The 22,166-nt window shown below is 37.8% G+C and overlaps 2 protein-coding genes across 2 annotated transcripts in view; one reads left to right on the top strand and one right to left on the bottom strand.

Moving 5' to 3' along the window:
* The window catches only part of PALS1 (protein associated with LIN7 1, MAGUK p55 family member), a 70,723-nt gene extending 63,451 nt beyond the window's left edge, over positions 1-7,272 (top strand). The window contains exon 14 of the mRNA XM_024747255.1: positions 4,238-7,272. Coding sequence (XP_024603023.1) covers positions 4,238-4,414 — 177 coding nt within the window. The 3' untranslated portion in view covers positions 4,415-7,272. The remainder of the gene's footprint in view (positions 1-4,237) is intronic.
* A 1,679-nt stretch (positions 7,273-8,951) lies between these two features.
* On the bottom strand, positions 8,952-21,924 carry ATP6V1D (ATPase H+ transporting V1 subunit D). Its single transcript, XM_024747254.1, has 9 exons — positions 21,749-21,924; positions 17,243-17,360; positions 16,376-16,455; positions 14,713-14,780; positions 13,947-13,991; positions 12,748-12,851; positions 12,233-12,299; positions 10,966-11,044; positions 8,952-9,853 (listed from the first exon to the last, which is right to left on the bottom strand). The coding sequence occupies exons 1-9, from the start codon at positions 21,787-21,789 to the stop codon at positions 9,712-9,714; spliced, it is 744 nt and encodes a 247-aa protein (XP_024603022.1). The 5' UTR covers positions 21,790-21,924; the 3' UTR covers positions 8,952-9,711.
* Positions 21,925-22,166: the final 242 nt, after the last annotated feature.

Below are 22,166 nucleotides of genomic sequence, written 5' to 3'. Positions count from 1 at the left end.
GAAGTACCTCTGTCCCTTGGTATGCATGGGAGATTGGTTTCAGCACCTGCTGCGATACCAAAATGGAGGATGCTTAAGTCCCATACCTGGCCTTCCATATCCACAGTTTCATGTCTTCAGATTCAACCAACCATGGATCATGTAGAACTGTATTTATTGAAAAACATCTCTGTATACACAGTTCAAACCTGTGTTGTTCAAGGGTCAACTGCATAATTTTTTTCATTTTTCTTATGGTTAATGATTTTTGTGTATTGTCTAAAAAAATTTGCCTACTCCAAGATTATAAAGATTGATTCTGTATTTTATTCTAAAAGCTTTCTTGTATTAGCTTTCCCTTGAAGGTCTATAATCTATCTCAAATTAATCTTTATTTTAGTGTGATGTAAGGGTTTGGTTTTTTTTAATCACACATGGCTATCCAATTGCTTTAGTATCATTTCTTGAAAAAGGCTATCCTTTTTACCCCATTGAATTACATTGGCATCTTTGTCAAAAATGACTTGACCAAATACGTAGCGGGGAGGGATTATTTCTGGACTCTATTCTGTATTTATGCTAAATCACATTGTCTTGATTACTGTAGCTTTATCTTTTCTCGAAAAATGGTCATTAAAAGGAATGAAGTACTGATACATGGTACAACATGGATGAACCTTGAAAACATAAGTAAAAGAACCCAGTCACAAAAGACCATATTTTGTATGATTCTATTATTTGGAATGTCCAGAATAAGCAAATCTATAGAGACCTGAAGTAGATTAGTGGTTTCCTAGGGCTGGGGGTTGGGAGAAAATGGGGAGTGGCTGCTAATGACTATGGGGTTTTGGAGGGAGGGGGGTGAGGGGGGATGGAGGGTGATGAAAATGTTTTGAAATTGATTGTGGTGTTGATTGCACAACTCCTCTGTGACTATACTAAAAACTACTGAATTGTACATTTTAAGTGGGTAAATTGTATGAATCCCCCATTGAATTGCTTCCAGTTCACCATTAAATGGGTGAATTGTAAATGAAGTATATCTCAAGAAACCTGTTATCTGGGCAAAATAAATCCCAGTGGGCTTTTCTCTGGAAATTGAAAAGATTATTTTAAAATTGTATGGAAATTTTAAAGAATAACCAAAACACTTTAGAAAAAGAAATAAGTTGGGAGACATTTTTGTTAATTTTCTTTATTGTTTGACTATTTTCCATTTAATTGACTTATTTTTATTCTTATACTTACTTTGGCTTTAATTTGCACTTGCTCTAGTTTCTGAAGAGAATTAGATGATTTTTAAACCTTTCTTCTTTTCTAATATAAAGTTATAAATTTCCTTCTAAGTAGTTCTTTAGTTGCATCCTACAAATTAAGGTTATATTTTTCATTACCATTTTGTTAGAAATATTTTCTAGTTTCCTCTGTCATTTTCTTTAACCCATGGGTTATTTAGAAGTATCTAATTTCCATCTGTTGGAGATTTATATTTTATTGATTTACAATTCCATTGTGGTAAGAGAACATACTCTGTAAGATGTCAGTCTTTCAAATCTTGGTGAGTCTTATTTTATGACCCAGTATCTGTTCTATCTTGGTGCATGTTCCTGCACACCAGTAAGAATGTATATTTTGCAGCTGTTGGGTAAAAGGGTGGTGTATCTGATTGCCTTTTATGTTTTATCTCCTTTGGTATTTAATAGTGTTTTATCACACAGTAGAAGTGTTGAGTAAAAACAAATTCTCAATTTTAACTCTGTGAGATAGTGCTAATTAAGAAAGTGATGGTGTTCCTCACCAAATGCAAAATTTAAATAATCAGTTATTTCATTGTACTGTGAATCTGTTCTGCTGTAATGGGGGCTTGAGAGTGGTAAACTAATAGTATGAACTATTATGGTCAATTTTGCCTATAGATAATTTTTTCAGGCCAAAGATATTTGAGCAAAAACATTTTGTTTCAATTTCATCATGAATTGTAATTTGAAAAATTAAAACATAAACTACCAAGTAAATAAGTCATTTTGGCAAAAGATGAATACTTAAATTTGATAAACTAGGTGGATTAGATACTCAGGTGAATCTATGTAAGATGTGGGGCTTAACATTTATATTTCAAATCTAGTAACACAAGGTTTAGATTCTACCTTGAATTCTAGAATGTTCTTTCAATAATCTTGAGCTTTGAGTAGACATAAGTTTTAACCAGAATGTCACAGTATGTTCAGTTACAGTGGTGTAGTAGAGTCCCTGCTGGGAAACAAAGGATTCTGTGTACCAGAGCCAGATGCACAACATTCCAGAATGAAAATTAGAGGACCACACAAGAAACTAATTCAGGACAAGCCAGAGCTGTCATTTTTTTTTTTTTCCTTGACTTATGTTTGTTTTTATCTTTAATATCCCATAACTTAAAGACAATGATATAAAATTAATAATACTTAACACTATGATATATGATCTTATGTTACATGATAAGGAAATAAGAGAGGGAAGAAAACAAAGATATTTTAATAGAAATGTATTCTGAAGTAAATAATGAAGAAATACTTATGACAACTACAGTCCTTATTTCTTTAAGTGGTCACATGGTCATAGGTGGTATTTGTAACTACTTTCTTCTACTACGGTTTTTTTTTTTTAACATCTTTATTGCAGTATAATTGCTTTACAATGGTGTGTTTCTGCTATATAACAAAGTGAATCAGTTATACATATGTTCCCATATCTCTTCCCTCTTGCATCTCCCTCCCTCCCACCCTCCCTATCCCACCCCTCTAGGTGGTCACAAACCACCGAGCTGATCTCCCTGTGCTATGCGGCTCTAGTGAGTTGGATGGACCTAGAGTCTGTCATACAGAGTGAAGTAAGTCAGAAAGAGAAAAACAAATACCGTATGCTAACACATATATATGGAATCTAAGAAAAAAAAGGTCATGAAGAACCTAGGGGTAAGACGGAATAAAGACACAGACCTACTAGAGAATGGACTTGAGGATATGGGGAGGGGGAAGGGTAAGCTGTGACAAAGTGAGAGAGTGGCATGGACTTACATACACTGTTATATTTTTAATGTTTTCCTTCTGTTAAAAAAGTTCAACCAGTTGAAAGATACAAATTGTTTGGTATTGTGGGTCCAATATAGTATTGATGTGTGGCCTTTATGTCTGAGACATATGGACATTTAATTAGTTCTCTTCATCGACAGGGGTGATTTGGGGGCAGTTTCACTTTCTTGGACACATGTGCCTGATTATATGCCTGATTATCAGAAGGTTCTCGATAAGTTTTGCATATAACCTTGCCATCTGCTTATCTGTGAAACAGCTGTTTCCTTTATGCATTAAAGTAGCCTGCTCTATATGGCTTCCCAAACTCTTCTTAGGATACTTGTTTTTGCATCTTGAAGACCTCCTTTGTGTATTGAAAGCAGAGAAGCAATTTTAAAAGGTATTTCCTCCAAAAAATATATTAGATTATTAAAATCTTGGATTTCCAGAAGTGTTTTCATAGAAAAAGGTACCCATTCTGTTGATCCTTTTCTCATGATGTTTACTCTTTTTAACTCTGCAACAGATATAGAGGGCAGGGGTTCTTTATAAGAGCCAAGAGCAGGTGGCACTTGAGGTCCTGCCAGAAAGGTTCACTGTTACAGAAGATGTTATTTTTAGGAAGAGGTTATGGTGCCCTGAAATGTTTGAAAACGAACGTCTGTAGGGAATTCAAAGTAACAGTCTGTGCTCTTGAAGCCTCTAGTCTTGTGGATAAGACAGAAATATATAAAAACCTAAATAGCAGTATAAACAGGTTATATTGAGTTGCAAATGGTTCGCAGTGTGAGTGCTGAAGATACCAGAGCAAAGGAAATCCCTGTGGTCATGACAGGGTTGGGTTGAACACTGGAGGCTGAGTATTTTGAGAGACAGAAGGAAAGCAGTGCTAAGGCCATTTCTTGTTCTTCAGCCATCTCTGACTCATTGTATATTTTGGTAAGGAATGGATTACCTTATAATTTTTTTTTTTTTTTTTTTTTTTGCGGTACGCGGGCCTCTCACTGTTGTGGCCTCTCCCGTTGCGGAGCACAGGCTCCGGACGCGCAGGCTCAGCGGCCATGGCTCACGGGCCCAGCCGCTCCGCGGCATGTGGGATCTTCCCGGACCGGGGCACGAACCCGTATCCCCTGCATCGGCAAGCGAACTCTCAACCACTGCGCCACCAGGGAAGCCCCTACCTCATAATTTTTATCTTCTCTTTGCAGCCTGAAGAGTTGAGAGAAATCATTGAGAAGACTAGAGAGATGGAGCAGAACAATGGCCACTACTTTGACACAGCAATTGTGAACTCGGATCTTGATAAAGCCTATCAGGAATTGCTTAGGTTGATTAACAAACTTGATACTGAACCTCAGTGGGTGCCATCCACTTGGCTGAGGTGAAGGGAACATCCATTCTGTGGCATGATTGGACTTGATCTGGCAAACTGCCAATAGGAAGATAGCCCTGATACTTGAGCAAGTCTCTAGAAGGTGGCAGGCAGTATAAATTGTAGACCTGTTCTTAGATCTTGAACTAGTGAGAAGAAAATCCCCTTAGGCAATTGATTAACAGCATTCTTTATTCTCTGTACATGGGCTTTAGAGGTTCTTGCCTCATTTGGGGATTTTAAATGGAAGTTTTCAACAGAGCAGTTCCATTTTATCCACATAAAAACCTTTTAATTCTGTTTTCACCTAACCAAGTCTTTTCTGCCTAGTCATATTTCCATGAAAAACTTGTGTGTGTATACACAATGGTCCATGTCTCACATAGTAATAAATATTGATGTTATTTAACAGTTAACTTAAATGACTTCATGGGAATTTGTGGGTGAAGGGAAACTGCTTCTCTGCACTGGGCAAGACAACAGTATTTGGTTAGTCACCAGAACTACTTTAAAAAAAAATGGTGCCACTTTGGTCTGGAGCTACTCTGTTAGGCTTGAATTCATTTGTATGTCTTTTAATTCATAAAAACATTCCGTTAGAAGCACCAATTTTTTAGCTCAAACTTGTGGATCAGACTTCACTGCACACGTGAAAGGTTTATGCAAAGGTCACACCTGTTTTAGTCTCTGATCTAAAACATGTACCACATATGCTGATCTTTTTAAAGGTATAATGATTTTCTGAATTTTTTTCTTTAATCGTTGCAACTGATTGGGTAACTTTTACTTCCTTTTCCTGATCTGCATAGTACAATAGAATGTATAAGTTACATTTTTATGAATGGCAGATATTGATATAAACTCTGTTGACTGTTAAGTTTCTTCCTCATGATGCAAGTAGTTTTTTACATGCATAAAAGGACATAGCACATTTGACAGTTTTTTCATTTTTATATATGAGCACAGTATAATTTGATGACTGTGCCATATATGTAGGTAATAAACTGGAATTCTGTGATTAATATAGTTGCTGTACTGTATACTAATATTTAATAGATTGACAAATGGTCATTGACTACACTTGCTCAGCATTGGAATAAAATTATATGAGGGAAATGATATGACAATTGACTTTGAGATCAGAAGGAAAAGATGACCTGAAAGTCATTTGAACGTTTTAGGAAAAGAACATTGCAGGGGAAAAGTTAAGCATATAGAAATAGATTTTTATCCTGATAAGGTCTGCCTCTTATGATCAGAATGCAACAAGCTAAATCATAAAACATTTAAGCTAATGAAACTTTCATACTGTCTCTATAGCTTTGTAGCTTTAAAATTCAACTTCTGTAATTGGCATGGAAAGTTAATTTGTAGTATTTTCAAGGCTTAAGGGATGGTGTGATGTGTGACAAACAACCTCAAATGTGAATGTCTTGATTTTATTTATATGGTGACTTTAGCTACAATTCCTGTCCCCAAAGCTAAACACTGGAATAATACTGAATTGTCACTTAATTTAACATAAGCAACTGTTTTTAATGAGTAGTTTGTCTCAGTGTCATGTACATACTTGAGTTTTTCTCCTTTGCATAATATTATTTGAACAAATTGTAGACAGTTTATATGCTGCCTTTTTCTGTTGAAATTCACATGGCCTCAAAGTTGGCTGTGGAATATATCTTGTGTGGAAATACTTTCAAGATAATGTTCCTTAGGAAGAAAGTAACATTCCTAGGTTGAGGTAAGGAATGCCATACATACTGTCTCTTCAGGTCTGAAACACTCCAGTTTATGGCAGGAAAATGCAAAGGTCACAGTGATTTTCAGCACTGAAAACAAGGCACCGTAAGTACTTAATCTTTTCAGTTTTCCAGTATACTTTCTCTTTAGGAATGAAAGGTAGTCTGTGGTAGACAGTGGAGTTTTGTGAGCTGCTTATAACTGACAACTATTTTCAACCCTACGATCTAAAACGTTTGCAGTTTGAGTCAAGTTAGAATGAGATTTTAGGCGGTGTCAGTAAGTGGCTGCTGCGCTAGTCCCTGAGTTACCTGTAGACCACAGGGCCAACGCTAGGGCCATGTGCTGTGCAGACTCAGGCATGGCTTTAACAAGCAAGTCCAAGTACCCTACCGAGGCACATGCTATGCCGTAGTATACTTCTTAAAAATCTAAGCTGATGAGGTATTTTGGGGATCATTTACGTCCTATATATTTTTCTTCCTCATCAGCAGTGGTAGAGGGATAGAAATGTTTATATCCCAACTTTCCTCAATCCTGGTGATATGGATGTGCTGATATTCGACATAGTCCCTACAAAGTGAAAACTGAGTTGTTGCTGACTTCCTTGAAAGAAAATGGAAAAAAGCCTTGCTCTCCACCTAGTTGTGCCCTACACCGCTCTGGCCAATTCCATTTCCTGTCCCTCTGTGGTTCTGATTGGAGACCCCAGTGTGGAGGGAGGTCTTAACCACTGATAGGAATGATACCAATCGCTAATGAAATGTACATTAGTTCAAGTAAGGAAATAATCTTCCTTTACTAAATTTCCTTAAGTCAGAACAAACAGAAAGGAGAATAGTGTTTAGATTAATCCAGATTTGCTTTCTATGAAAATCTAATGTCTGGATTTTTTTTTTCCTTTTCTCATGGCCTAAGGAATACTTTGAATGTAATTCTGTGAATGTGTGTGGAAAATTTAAACCAGGGATTTAGCCTTAATAAAGGTAACCTTTCTGACATCTGTTGTTAACTCTCCTTTGTACTCTTATCCCGCCTGTATCTATCTGCACTCTGTTGTTTTGAGATGTAACACTGCACATTGTAATGTAAAAATAAAAAGTAAAATTATATTTCAAATTTTAAAAGTCACTGAATACTTTCTCTTGCTGTGTTTATATCCTCTGCCATTCAAGGTTTCAACACATCTAAAATGACCCACCCTTGTCTTCAAGTTTTGCCAGAATCAAGTCCATTGGAACCTCTGGGTGAAACACAAATACGTTTTAATTTATTCTTCACAGTGGGGAAGTGCCCCCTACTGGCACAAATGTAGGTTCTGTTTCCTTAATTGTTTAAACTGTATTAAAGACAGATAGACAAAGCTGTGAACTCTGGAACTAGTTTTCTGGGGAAGAAGGTATGTAATACTCAGGCGAATTCCACTACATGCAACCACCAATTTGAGAACACGGAGGATAGGATGACTTGTTGACAAATATATAACATATTTTCATTCTCCATTCTTCATCCCTTCCCTTTTTCTTTAATACCTACTCTGTATCTCCCAAAGGAGGCCAATCAGGTACCAGAAAGTGTTTGTTACACATACACACACGCTACCCCAGTCCAGCTTTCTATTCCTATTCCTGATCTACTCCCTTCCCATACAGCTTCAATCACCCCAACCCTACACAACAAATTTTCTGTCCACTCTTGTCTCTTTCTTTTTAACAATATGCTACACTGTAAAATCTTCTGCACTTACTTATGTAGGGAGGGTAGCCAAAGCCAGTAAGTACCAGAGGTTTATGGTGCCACAGGAAAAACTCTAGGGTACTTCTCTGGCTTAGTTCCTTAAGTTGAACATAAATTTATCTAAACGAAAACCCACGAAACCTGGCTCTCTGCATCTACTTTCCAGCTAATTTTTGCCTCCTACAGAGCCATACATACATACATACCACTTAAGAACCAAGGCTCTGAAATCAAGATACATTTGGCCTGCCTTCCACCTGCAAAATGGAGATGATGGTATTTATAACTAACTCACTAGAATGTTGGGAGGATTAGATATTAAGCAGTTCACTGTTACCTATTTATTTTCAAGACTTAGGAACTCAGTTGTTGGTTTTCCAATCACTACTGAATTTACATTGAATCTGAGATTTTATTGTGAGCAGCAACAGGATTTCCTAAAAATCAGCTCCTCCAGGACAGGCCTTATGTCTTTACCTTTACCCAAAGTTTTTAACATAGGGGAGGCAAAAAGGATAGAAGTTAAGGATGTAAAAATTCTGAAGGTAGACTGCCTGGATTTAAATCTGGGATTCACCACTTCAAGCTCATTGTACGTCAAAATTTTCTTCTGTGAAATGCAGGATTAAAACAATACGTACCTCTTAATGGTTGTTGTGATGAGATAATAATAGATAAAACACAAATGTCTAATACCACTAAGCTATTTTATGGTAGGTCTTTGTTAAATGTATGCAAAATTACTTTAAAATTACCTACTTTAAAATTAGTCTAGGCTGTGATATCAGTTGATTTAAACACAATACGGTTAAGGCTAGTGTCACAATTTCACTAATTAAAAACTGTTCCATGGCCAATCATGTCAAACAATGCCTATAACTGAGTGCAGGAAAGCCTGAGTAATCATGGATGGCTCACACCAGATCAAACTACTAAAAACCTCAGTCACCCGATATGGTCATTCAAATGCCTCAAGTTGTTACTGATTATAAAATACTACAGTTACCTTATTACTCTCAAATGGGAATTAATTATTCTTAGAAAAAACAGCAGTAATAATAAGCCCTCTTAACTCATTGGCAATCATATTTATTAGTATCCCAAAATTCAACACTCACTCACTCACCTCAGTAAGTTTATGAAGGGGGGGAAAGGGAAGCTACCCACTTCATACATGTCTGCAGAGAAAGCTCTTTTTGGATGCTAATCCCATGTGGTGATCTGAGCATAAGAACACAACTTAGCAGTAAATTCATTAAAAAAGGAACAACTCATTTTAAAATCATTTTACTGTATATTACCATAGTCACATTTGAACTGGCAGAACTGTTCCCATGACAGACAAGACAGACCTGATATTCAAGGAAGAATAAGTGAAGGTTTTCATAATGTTTGAGGAGAGAAGTCCCACAGTAACTAACACAAGGATGGCTGCAGCAATCTCAGACAACGGTGTGCAAGTAGGTAGGAACAAAGGGTGTTCCAGCAGTAGCTGGCCTACGTGTGTTGGCCTGAGACCACTGCTGTTTGCTAAGGGGAATTTCTTAATATGTCGGTAAGCAGGTCACTTGCAACAGACATGTAAGTGGAGTAGGGTGACACTTCGCAGAATAAATTCTGTAAGTTTCTGGGCAGGTTCTCCAAATCTCATTGGTGAGAAACGGTTGCTGAATTATGATTCTGCAAAGGTAATCCCATAAATAGACAACAGGGAATTTTACAACTGGTGAAATTCTTAGGCCAAAAATTAAATAGCCACACATACCAAACCTACACACCATGAATTAAAATGATGCCATGTTAGGCCTTTTGAAGGAATCAGAGCAGGAAACATTATTCAAAGAGAAGATCCTCATCCTTCTCTTCAGCCAGAAGATTAGCAGGTTCCATCACCTCTCCAGCTGCCTTCCGTTGTTCCAAGTCCTTCTCAGACTTTTCCTTGAGAATCTTTTTCTTCTCCTGTATTTTCTTTAACCTATAAAATAAAGGAGGGAATTTTCTGAATGCTGTTTTGGTACTAAGTAGAATTGATTTCTTCTAGTTTTGTAACAAGGATAATAAACACCTACAAAGTAGAACAAAATTCTACCCTTATTAATTTCAATTTCAGTAACATATTTATAACCCATTTAAAAAAAAGATTTGAGGTAGAATACACACACATTTTAAGCTAATAACTGATTTCAAAAGCTCCTGTCTCAGGGTGAATAAACTTTGATGTCCATTCCCTGATAATGGAACAGGTTTTCAGCATTCAGACACTAAAATTTTGGATCATTCAATCTGGATTACCACAACCCTGCACATCAACTGAAGGACAAACCAAATTTTGCTAATTATGATTATAAATCATACTCAGAAGCTACTCAAGGTGCAAGACAGCTATGTCTTTCCTGAATACGCCTGCCTTCACCTATCTCCCACTTCTCTGAAACTGACACACTGAGCCCTGCACACCACCTATTTAGTATTTATTGTCCCTACTAGCTCTAAATGTTCAGAGCTAATTCCTGTACAGGTATCATTTCTCTCCAAGTACTCTGACTTTCTAATGGTATGATTTATATTATTATGTAATGTCCCCAAGTACTTTATACCTTCTCCTGGAACATTTCCAACATGCAATACATATTTGTTGATTGACTGATTAATTCCAGTTTCTTTTTATGTAGGAGACACCCCATCTAAATCATTGTTTCATTTTAAAGAATTATCGAGGCTATTTATAGTTTGTCTGAAGGGCCTGAGTTTTCAGAGATGCCATATTTTAGGTGTGTGCAAAACTTGGCACAGATCTATCTCCACAGCCTTTGGCAATATTATTCCTTGTTTCTTATCAGAATAAAATACAAGTTGTACTAATTCTTTTTTTTTTTTTGCCCGCGCTGCACTGCATGTGGGATCTTAGTTCCCCGACCAGGGATCAAACCCATGGCCCCTGCAATGGAAGCGTGGAGTCTTAACCACTGCCAGGGAAGTCCCAAGCTGTGCTAATTCTAAAGAACATAAGCCAGCATGTCTCAGCAAATCGAGCTTTTGGAATACAGAAAAACAAAAAATGATCAATAACTGCAAATTCCAACAAACCTATAGAACTCTTCTCTCTCTCTCTCATCCAGCTCTGTGATGATATAAGCAAGGGTACGTTCAATCCGGGGAATGATGACTAGGGTTTAAAAAATATATATATAGTGAGAACTTCAAATCTTTTTTCAAATTGCCAGTGCTCATTTGTATAACAGTAACTTATTTTTTCTAACTGTAAAATAAATGTACATTTAATGCAAAAAACAAAAACACAGAGAAATAAAATGAAGTATAATCCAACCACTCCATAGTTAACTAATTATAAATATTTTGGAATATGCCCTCATACTGTCTTTTCTATGGACAGGTAACACTGGACCGTGATACATATACAACACTGAATATACTGAATTTATATGAATATGTAACATTGAACCATAGATGTTATTTTAAATACTACAGCAATCCATTGTTTAAAACTGGAGCATTGAGCAGAGAGAATACAGGAAGTTGAATTTTCTGTCAATCATAAGGTTCTACTTTACACAGAATTTGCCTATTCTGCTTCTAGAATGTGAACTCCTTGTGAATTGGAACTGTTACCTTATCCATTTTGTTTTGCTTGCAATTCCATGCAAGAGGCTGGCACAAGCAAGCAGTCAGGAAATGTGTTTTGAGTTTTTAAACAATGAGATAACTTCCTCTTTAACACTAATAGAGCCCAAGCAAAATAATTTCCTTGCTGCTCAACTTTTGCTCCTTTCTTACTTTAAAATTGAATAAGTGTTGCTTTAATGAAAACTGAGTTTCTTAAGCAAAAAGTACTGTGGCAACATTCAGCAGTCAGTTTTAAAATAATGAAATGAGAGATGGAAAATAAATGCATCCAATGGGAAATTTTATTTTTAGAAATCAAGGAGAACAGCAAGAGAACAGGACATAAGGCCTAAGAAAGAGAGCTTTAAAGCTTAATACTTCATGTGTTCAAAAACATTTATCACTCAGTCATTGGAAAGAACTTACAAAAACATTAGGGCTCTTGAGAAATAGTTTCACCTTTTATTCATGAATAATCAGAAATGAGTAAAACATTCCGTACTTTTTAACTCACCACTCTCCTCTAACTACCCCCTAAATCATACACACACTTCTATCAAAGGATTTACTAACAGTTACCTGTATTACTGACTCACTGCCCTTCCCACTGTGGGCAGGGGCAACATCTTATTCAGTAGGCGATCAGTGCCTGATTCCTAGTAGGTCCGTGACAAATGTGGAGGTGCGGACAAGAGGATGGACAAAGAGCCCCAGAGCAGCTTACACTCACCATGTTCAATGGCATTTACACGCCTGTTGGTTATCTTAATAGCTTCATCCAAAGTAACAAAGGAAGTCTAAAATAAGAGGATAAATTAATAATGTAAGCACAAAGTCTTCCTACTCATGCCCTGTCCACCACTCGCCTTCACTCAGCACTTGTAGAAACATTTGGAAACCAAGACTACTTCAACATACTTAAAGAACAGAAAATTCTTATGAGATTTCCATAGAGCTAACATGATTTCCATTCTATTAGAATTTGTTTATTTCAGACTCACCTGAAGTTATAAAGATGGCAAGAGAAGAGAATCATACACTAATGACCTAGATATATACTAACTGGCCACAAAGCGGGGGGAAAAAAGGCTTTCATGCATAAACCATATTATATTTGCATTTAAATCTATATTGACTATTGCTGTTCTCACCTAGCCAAGAGTGAAACTATAACATTGCACAAACATTTTGTTAGTAGTAAAAAGTAGGGACGATGGTGCAGAAGCCACCATTTCAGAAACTTACCTGCAGCGAAGCTAGTTCCACCAGTAGTTCCACTGCTTTGGCATAATTCCTCTTCAGTTTAGCCAACTGTTCACCTCCTCTGGCTAAACCAGTCAGTTCATAACCTGAAAGAACCAGTCAGACAACATTTGTATTTAGGGTGTAATCTTCCCCATAAACTTCCCAAAAGAAGATAAGTCAGAATAATACCAAACATGGAAAAATAAATTCACTAACCCAAATATTAAGTGCCCATTTCACTCCCCCAAAACTGTAGGACATGTTGCTGAATAGTTTTGCACAAGGATACTATTCTAAATCTAACTATAGGAGAAGTTACCTTGCTGGATTAATGAATGCACCCCTTCCCTTTGTAGATTATACTGCCTGATGCCCCAGTATGGTTGACACTCTGTTAACAGGTGACTCTCTAGAATATTCTACTTCTTTATTCAAGCAGTACTAAATATTTGATGTGAACCAATTTAATATGAGGGCCAAAGAAAGAATATTGTTGTTTCTATGAAAGAAAGTTGATTACTTTGGAAAGACTCAACAAAGATGCATTACTACCTGAAACATGCTGTCAAATTAGGAAAAGGTGAGACAATTATAAAAAAATTGGGCAGGCTGGCTATAAAAGTCTAGGAAGATTCAGCATTCAGATTGTATCACAGTGCCTAAGATCTTACTGTACTTTAAAAAGACCCAAACTGGAAATTATAAACAATACATTGTGGGTGTGGTTTATGCAGAAAGACAACATGGAAGTCTAATCAGTGGATTCATACTCAAAGAAAGGCCATGGCCTTATACTTTTAAAATTGCAAATGACTCTATAAATTTCTAGGTTGAAATAAAATATTTTAAGCAATGTATAATGTTTTGTGACTCCCTGCAATAACACTTTTTTGATTAACTGATAAACTATTGTCCCAAATATATCTGATAAGAAGGCTTCTGGACTTCCCTGGCGATCCAGTGATTAAGACTCCACACTCCCAATGCAGGGGGCATGGGTTTGATCCCTGGTCGGGGAACTAAGATCCCACATGCTGCCCGGCGAGGCCAAAAAAAAAGTGAAAAAAAGAAGAAGGTTTCCAACACTGGAACCACTGAACTCTAAGCAGGTCTATTTATCATCATTTTCCAGAATAAGGTTCATTTAAAGAGGAACTGGAAGAACCCAGAGACACACACATAAAAAGTTTCACACTTACTGTCAGTTCCTTCATGGTAATGTTCAAATACTGGCAAAGTAACACCTGTTAGACACAAAAACATATATGGATTCACAAACATGTCCTTGAAGTACTGTTTCTTAACCACTGTTTCCGGTGTTTCTTTTTCAGCAAATACTCAAAAGTCAAGAGATTGCGTGGAACTGTAACTGGTTTCAATGAATGAATTTAGGAACCTTCCTTAAGTGTTCATTCCTATTCAAAAGTCAAATTATCCTTAGTAAGGGATCTGGCTGTTACAATGTTTGTTTGTTTTTTTTCTTTCATCTTTGAGGTATACATAATATACAAATAATTGCACATATTTAATGTATACATTTTTATGAGTATAGAAATATGCATACACCCATGATACCATCATCACAATTAAGGTAATACACATATCCATCACCTCCAAAAGACCTGTGTCCCTTTTCCTGTGTGTATGTGTTAACACTCAACATGAGATCTACTTTCTTAAGTTTTTAAGTGCACAACACCCTATTAACTGTAACTATACTACTGTACAGCAGGTCTCTAAAATGTATTTATCTTGTATAACTGTAACTTCACATCCACTGAACAGCAGCTTTCCCCACCCCCATCCCCTGGCAACCACCAGTAAACAAGTTTTAACATGTAAAGCCAAACAACTTTGTCTAAGGAGAAAAGATTAACTGGGCCATCAAGATCTTGCTGTATAAACGGGTTAATTTTAAAATGTTATCTTTTCTCCACCAAGAGTTCCAAAGGGTTGAAAAGTTACCTGCTACATTATCTTTCTTTGCTCTAATCTTCACTTGGGCTTTATTTACATTTTGGATTACTGTGGTGCTGCAGAAAAAGAAAAGGCCTTGATTTAGTTGAGTTTTTAGAGTGAGAAATAAACCAGCAGGGACCCATCAGGTGACTTCAACAAAAGTAAGATGTCATGATTATGCTTTGATGATTGTCTTCTTTCAGAAAAGAACAATCACTGCTACCAGAGGAGGGCCTCAGAGAGCAAAGTATGAGCAATATTCAAACATCAGCCATAAGAATACAAAGAATGATTTTAATGTACATGGCTGCTTAAGTTTTCAATCAGACATGTGGTGCATAGATGTGACTTTAGGGATTTTCATTCCACTAATGTAATTTGGAGAAAACGTTCCTTCTGGGTTTGCTGTTCAAATCTGTAGGTGTGCCTAAGCAGGAGTTCAATTCCCTTACCTTGGAATCTATCTAATTTCCATCTGGCTTTGTCTGACTCCCCACCTGTTACTATCACAAAATAAAGTGTCTTCCCCATAACCACCCTAAAACACTTTCACATACCACATACACACTATTTATTCCCGCCCTCTCATGGAAAAGTCAATGCAAATTGTTATCCTACCAACACTGGCAAAAATTAAAAGTCTACTACTTCAAAATGTCTTATGAAAAAAAGAAAAAAAGAAAGGTCGGGCTTCTCTGGTGGCGCAGTGGTTGAGAGTCCACCTGCCAATGCAGGAGACATGGGTTCGTGCCCCGGTCCGGGAAGATCCCACATGCCGCGGAGCAGCTGGGCCCGTGAGCCATGGCTGCTAAGCCTACTCGTCCGGAGCCTGTGCTCCGCAGTGGGAGAGGCCACAACAGTGAGAGGCCCGCGTACTGCAAAAAAAAAAAAAGGTCTTATGCCCCTCAAGCTGTAAGACTGTCCACAGGTAATGTTCCCAGATAACACAAACTAAGAATGGAGGCATTGTGTTATTGGTAAAGAAGACTAAAATCAAAAACCCTGAAAACTTCCACTTCTGCCCCTGAGTAGTCATTTGACTTTAGGAAGGCACTAAACTTAAACTGAGAACAACAATGCTCGCCTGGTCCACCTCACAGGCTTATTTGGAGAATCAAATCACATAACCAAACATAACATATGTAAAGCAATAACTAAGCCATTTTGTACACTTTGTAAAGCACACATTGACATATGCCATAAAGTCCATGCCCTTTAAACAACCAATTCCATTCTCAAAAATTTTCCTAAGGAAATAATTCAACAGAAATTTAAAAATATATACATAAAGATGTTCATGGCACCTTTTCTAATAATCCAAATATCTGAAAATCAACCCAAAGGTCCACCATTACAGGAAAACGTTAATACATTATCATACATCTAAATATTATGCAGCTATGTGAAAATAGGGAAAAATGTTTATGATACAATACTAAATGAAAATGTACTATAAAATATTAAGTATTCTGTGCCTGCAACTATGTAACAGATACACGTGGGTGGTAATAAACACAAAAAAGGTGATGGGGTTAAAAGTGTTCTTATTATTACTATATCATTTGTCTTTCATGCTTATGTATTTTTTTAAATTAAAAGAGGCTTTTACATGAAATTATGAACATGATAGCACTTTGTTTTTCAAAACACCCCACTTAAGTGTTCTTACCTGAAGTCCCCTGCTGTGAACTTGGCCTCAGCAAGTGAAAAGGCAGCTTCTCTCATCACTTCACCCATCAACATTTTAGTCTAGAAAAGCAAAAACCAACAGCCAATAAAACCAAGTTTTTTACAGGGAAAAATCATATCATAATCATGTTCCTTTAACAACCATCAGTATTTTACACTAGGTGTACACGTAAATATTGATTTGGTAACAATAAAATAAATATATCCAATTTTGCTTGAACAGTTTTGGTTATGGTTACTAACAATGTTGCAAAACCATGAGTTTTATAATTAAAATACTGGAACAAAGGCACTAAGAAATAGAAAACTGAATCTTTAATGAAGGGCCGACCTTATTCCTGAATGAATTCCTTATTCATGCTGTTTTGCTCAAATTAATCTTTTAAATTCACTATACTGCTCTCAAAATCCTAATGGCACAGTGATTCTAAAATCTGGAATATTTAATGTTTGAGAATACACAGTAATTTTTTTTGAAAGAGAAGAAAAACTGGGACAGGTGGGTAGAAAGTTACCAGACAGGCCAGAGGACAGTCATAATAAATTCTGGGGAAAGAGCATTTCGGGCATTAGAAACAGCTAATGCAAAGGTCCTAGAGGAGGATGTTAGAAAAAAAGCTCCAAATGAGATCAGAGGGGCAGGCAGGGGCCAGAGTAGATCAAGTGGGGTTTGGGGGCAAGAGTAAAGAGTTTGAATCTTATTAAATGTACTTTCTGAAACTTGTTACATTTACAATGGCATTTTTACTTTTGAAAGAAAAATGTTTAATTAAAATGCCAACGGTTGTGCTGGATTTTCCATAGATACTTCTAAAATAAATACAATTCTAAGCAAACTTCACTCTACCTCTATTATCTTCTTAAGGATCTGTCGAAATCGAAGAGTTAAGGCGTCAGATTTTTTCTTTAGGAGGTTTTGACCTGTCTGTGCTCCTTTTAACCGAGCCCTCATGATGGTCTGTGCCCTATGTAAATAAAGTTAAAGACATTTAAAACAAAAATACTTCCCCAATATGGTGTTAAAATTATGCGAATTCCTTGATGTCATGAGAGCAAGAATATATACCATTTGTAACTGACAGGCTAAACTGGTTTCTCAATACTATAGATTTCCACCCTCAGTGTTCCATAAATAAGTCTTTTTTATTTAAAACAGAAACAATCCTTTAATAAATAAGAACTTAATAATTTGATAAATAAGTTAATAAATAACATTAATAATTTAATAAATTATAATAATAAATATTAATAATTGGTTAATAATTTAATAAATTTTATTATGATTTAATAAATATTTGTCAGAACTATTTTATGATGCCAGCATAGTTTAAATAATTACTTGATTTGTGAGTTAAAACAGTATATGTTTCCATTAGGGATGCACTAAGAATTTAAAAAAAAATCTGTCCAATGATATGTATCAAAATTTGAATGCATTTACCTTCAGGACCAACAATTCTACTTTAAGGGATTTATCCCCCTGATTTACTCCCACATGTACACAAAAACATGTACAAGGTCAAGGACGAGTAGTCTAGCCTTATTTATAATAGCAAAAGGGTGGGAACAAGTTAAATGTTCCACAAATCATGGTTCATCATACAACAGAATGATATGAAGCCATTAAAAAAAAAGAGGAAGCTAGATCTGCATGTGCTCCTCATATTACATTGTCTCAGTTATGCACAGTAAGGGATGAATGTGCTTATATAGATAAAGAGAATAGTTCTAGAGAGGTTCACAGAAAGTGGTAACAGTTTCATTTGGAAAGTGAGGTTGAGTGAAAAAGATGGATTTACTTTTTACTACTATATTCTGTTTTACCTTCTGTATTTCATACCACAATCATTTATCACTTTTTCCATTAAAAGTGTGGCATTGAAGTGTTTTGATATCATCAATTAAGACTCTACTACCAATCACTTTACTAATTTGTAAATGACTCCAGGTAACAAATAACACATATAAGTAAACACTTCTGAGAAGTGACAAGCCACTTAAATCTCCTTACCTCCCTATTTCAATCTTTTCTCATCAGAAACCCCAAAACCAAAGTCAAGAAAGCAACAGCAGAAATTGACATTTCCATTCTTGCTACCATATGCCATATAAAATTTAATAATGAGAAAAAAAAGTGGATAATAAGATTCAATAATCAATTGTATAACATACCTAAAGTGATTTAAGGGTACATAATTTCATATGACTGGTGTTATTACCAACTGCAAAATAGTTTTTGCTAAACTTCTGACTAAATTCTTAGATTATACTGAATCTTCTACCATAGGCCAAAGATTACTAAAATAATTCTATAGCTGGAAGGGGCTTTAGACATTATCTTGAAAGATAGGAAAACGAAGCTCAGAAAAGTGAAATGACTTTCCCACAGTCACTCGGTGAAGAAAATGCAGAGCAAGACCTGAAACAGATTTCTGACTCCAGGGATTTAACCAAGGTTCAAACCTAGGTCCACTGTACCCCAACCATATGCCATACTACCTCACCTATAGATTAAGGGGACATAATTCAGGTGAACAGTTCTGTCTTTGAAAAACTAGCTATCAGTGGCTGAATTTGCACGGACTAGCTTCACTGGAGGTCTAACCAAGTGAAGTTGGTTCAGCTTCCAGCCTGAGCAAGAGCTATGCACCCCAATGTGTACATTTAACATACCGTGTTGTTGACACTAACCACCAGACTTTGGGCTCAAAGAGTTGAACCAAATTTAAGTCAAGTCCTAGTAATGCAAATGGCAGCAAGTTTACAGTAAAAAGGTGAACTGGTTCATAAAACTGAATTCACCACGCTAATTTTAATTTCCTCCTATATTTAATTTCTTTTCTCATGAAATAGACAAATTTTAATTCTTGAGACTCAAAGAGTGACTTGCCCAAAGGCTTATAGCCAGTATGTAGGAGAACCTGGATGTGACTGACTTCTGTTGACTCCAAATCCTTCATGCCTCTTTTGCTTCCACTCTAAACTTGATTTGCTCTCTCTGGTGCCTAAGTGGGTGACGGCCCCATTTCACAGGATAACACTGTAAGGTGGCAGTGTCTGAAACAGAAGTCACTAGTGTGTTTTCTAGCCTCGCTCTTTAAACTCTTGTTCTTTTACAAGTCACAGAGCTGCTTGGCCCTACAAAAAATGTTTGACCTTCAGCTAGGATGATGACTTTGCTTCCAGCTGAATCAAAAACATCTGACTACATGACAAAGTACCTGCTGATAAGCCTTGGGGAAAATATTTAGAGAAGCAGTTATTTCCTGCACCTGATTTTCCTCTTAATCGGCAAGCTGAGTGCTCTCAAATAGCAATTTTCACCTTCACAAACCTATCATTCTTGTCTAAGCCCAAAGAGTGTATTTTCACCTCTTAGTCTCAAAGCAAAAACAAAACAAAACAAAATGTTAACATTCTGACTACTATCAAAGATAAACACAGCCAGACATTAGTTAAAGCTGTGGAAACAGATATTATTCAGTAACCACTGACAGCAGGGGAAAGAGCTGAGCTCCTTTCTGATTGTGCACAGGTGATTAGGCATTTTTAAACGAGCGAGGAGAGTGAGAGTGGACTGGAGTCAGAGAAAAATTCCAAAAGGTTGGGCATTGGAAATGCCATCAGGCCAGCTGTGTCTGCTAGCAGGCAATTAAGGAAGCGAGGTCAGGGGCATAGTCTCAGGTGTTGCATAGAACAAAGAGTAAATTCTGGCTGGATGAGTTTTCTCAAGCAGGCATTTTACTAGGGGCTGGAGTCATTCTAGGAACATAGCCTTAGGCTACTAGAAGCCATGCTAGAGTCTGGTGTCTCTTAGGGCAGAGGTTTGGATGGAGTCAGTCTTTAAGTGCTGGGAGTTCTACAGTCCTCACTACCCCAGGGTAGTCCTGAGCCTTATCTATTTCACAGGCACTGCCTTTCTCCACAACTGACTGACTTCCCACCTAGGACTAACAGCTGTTAGAAAGTCAACAGGCAAAGGTAGAAACCAAACAAACAAAAACCCCTTCATTTCATTAAAAGCTGTAGCCACCCAGGTAGGTACAGAAATCTAGGTTTGGGGGTTAAAATATAACTCTTATTTTAAAGCATCCTCAGATTCTCTGAGAAAAAGTCAAAATAAAGGAAAACAGCAGAACACCCCCAAAGAGATAGGACCACAATCAAAAGATCTAAGTGTCAAAGCCAAAACTGATTTTCTGCTCCTCAGTGAAAAAAAGAGGAAAAGGAAGAGGGGGAGGGGGAGAGGGCAAATAAGAACAATCTTTACCTTCCACACGTTGTTAGGCACATTTGAGAAAACTCAAAATTTTTCTCCTGACAAAGAATTCAGGCCCAAAGAGAAAAGGAGGCCACAAATGAACATATTCCATGGCATGGGTTCATTTAAGTAACATTTTTTGTGGACCTTCTGTGGATTAATAATCAAGACACTTCTCATCCTGGAGAGAGCTCACAGTTCAGTGGTAAATATACATAAACAAATATGCACTTTACAATGTGATGGGTGATTATTAACAGAAGTCTGAATGACATGCAATGGTGACAGACAAAAGGAGTGCCTCGGAAATTCAGGTCTAGCTTCCCACCGCATGTGATATTTCAGGGGATCTTAGAAAATGAGTATGGGTATCCAAGATCAAACCTGACGCCCACTTTAGGGCGATTCGATTAAACCCCCAAATTGGTTTAGAAGCCTGCTTCCCACCGCAGTAGACTTCTCTTCTCAAAGCATTTATCAGGGCTTCCCTGGTGGCGCAGTGGTTGAGAGTCCGCCTGCCGATGCAGGGGACACGGGTTCGTGCCCTGGTCCGGGAAGATCCCACATGCCGCGGAGCGGCTGGGCCCGTGAGCCATGGGCCGCTGAACCTGCGCGTCCGGAGCCTGTGCTCCGCAACGGGAGAGGCCACAACAGTGAGAGTCCCTAGTACCGCAAAAAAAAAAAAAAAAGCATTTATCAAACTGCGTCCGCTGGTCTATCCCTCCACTAAACTGTGAGCCCTGTTAGGGCAAGAGTGGCGACGATTCATAGTTATATAAATCCAGTGTCCGGATCAATAAGGGAATATGGAATGAATGGCTCGATTAATGACTAAAGTCAGCTAATCTCTACAAAAGCCAGCAGGCCGGGCGCCTGTTCTCACGGGCTGGACTTGCTCTGTCCAGTCTGGTTCACTCAGAGGAATGTGTAAGGGGCCCCTCAGGGAGCCTCGCCCTGGACTCGCGAGAAGAGACTGGAGAGAGCTCAGGTCGGCCCAGGAAACAAGGAGCCCCGCTGCTGGTCCAGGGTATGGAGGGACAGCGGCTCGGGCAGGTCTTCCTGAACACCTGTTCGTTCCATTCTTTTACTTACATTCTCGAGGGAAAGATTTCAATTCGGTCTTTCGCCGACATTCTGACGATGTCTATTCAGCCCGGGTCCCTGGCCGGGCAATCGTGGCTGCAACAAGCCCACCCACTGATTCTTGCTCTACCTGAGTCAGCTGGTTGTGTCCCGTGACCCACCCCGGCGTTGCTAAGAGGCAGCCAGGATACGCCTTCTTAACTTCCGCTTCCTGTCGGTAGGGATGGGGGGTAGGGGTGTGGGGAAGGCGACAGGAAGAAGGCGATGCCCGGATGTTGAAGCGCGCGCACCCCGGAAACCGCCTCTCATTTCCGGTTCGTCTTCTAGCCCCCACCCCCGCCCCCCCAGTCTCCAGCTCCCAGGCGGCTGCGCAGGGCGAGGCGAAAGAACAGGGAAGAGTACACTCCTTCTCTTCCTCCACTTTTCA

This window comes from Neophocaena asiaeorientalis, unplaced genomic scaffold (assembly GCF_003031525.2).
Source record: "Neophocaena asiaeorientalis asiaeorientalis breed wild unplaced genomic scaffold, Neophocaena_asiaeorientalis_V1.1 scaffold398, whole genome shotgun sequence".
NCBI classification, from domain to species: Eukaryota; Metazoa; Chordata; class Mammalia; order Artiodactyla; family Phocoenidae; genus Neophocaena; species Neophocaena asiaeorientalis.
This window is presented reverse-complemented; position numbering and strand designations above follow the sequence as displayed.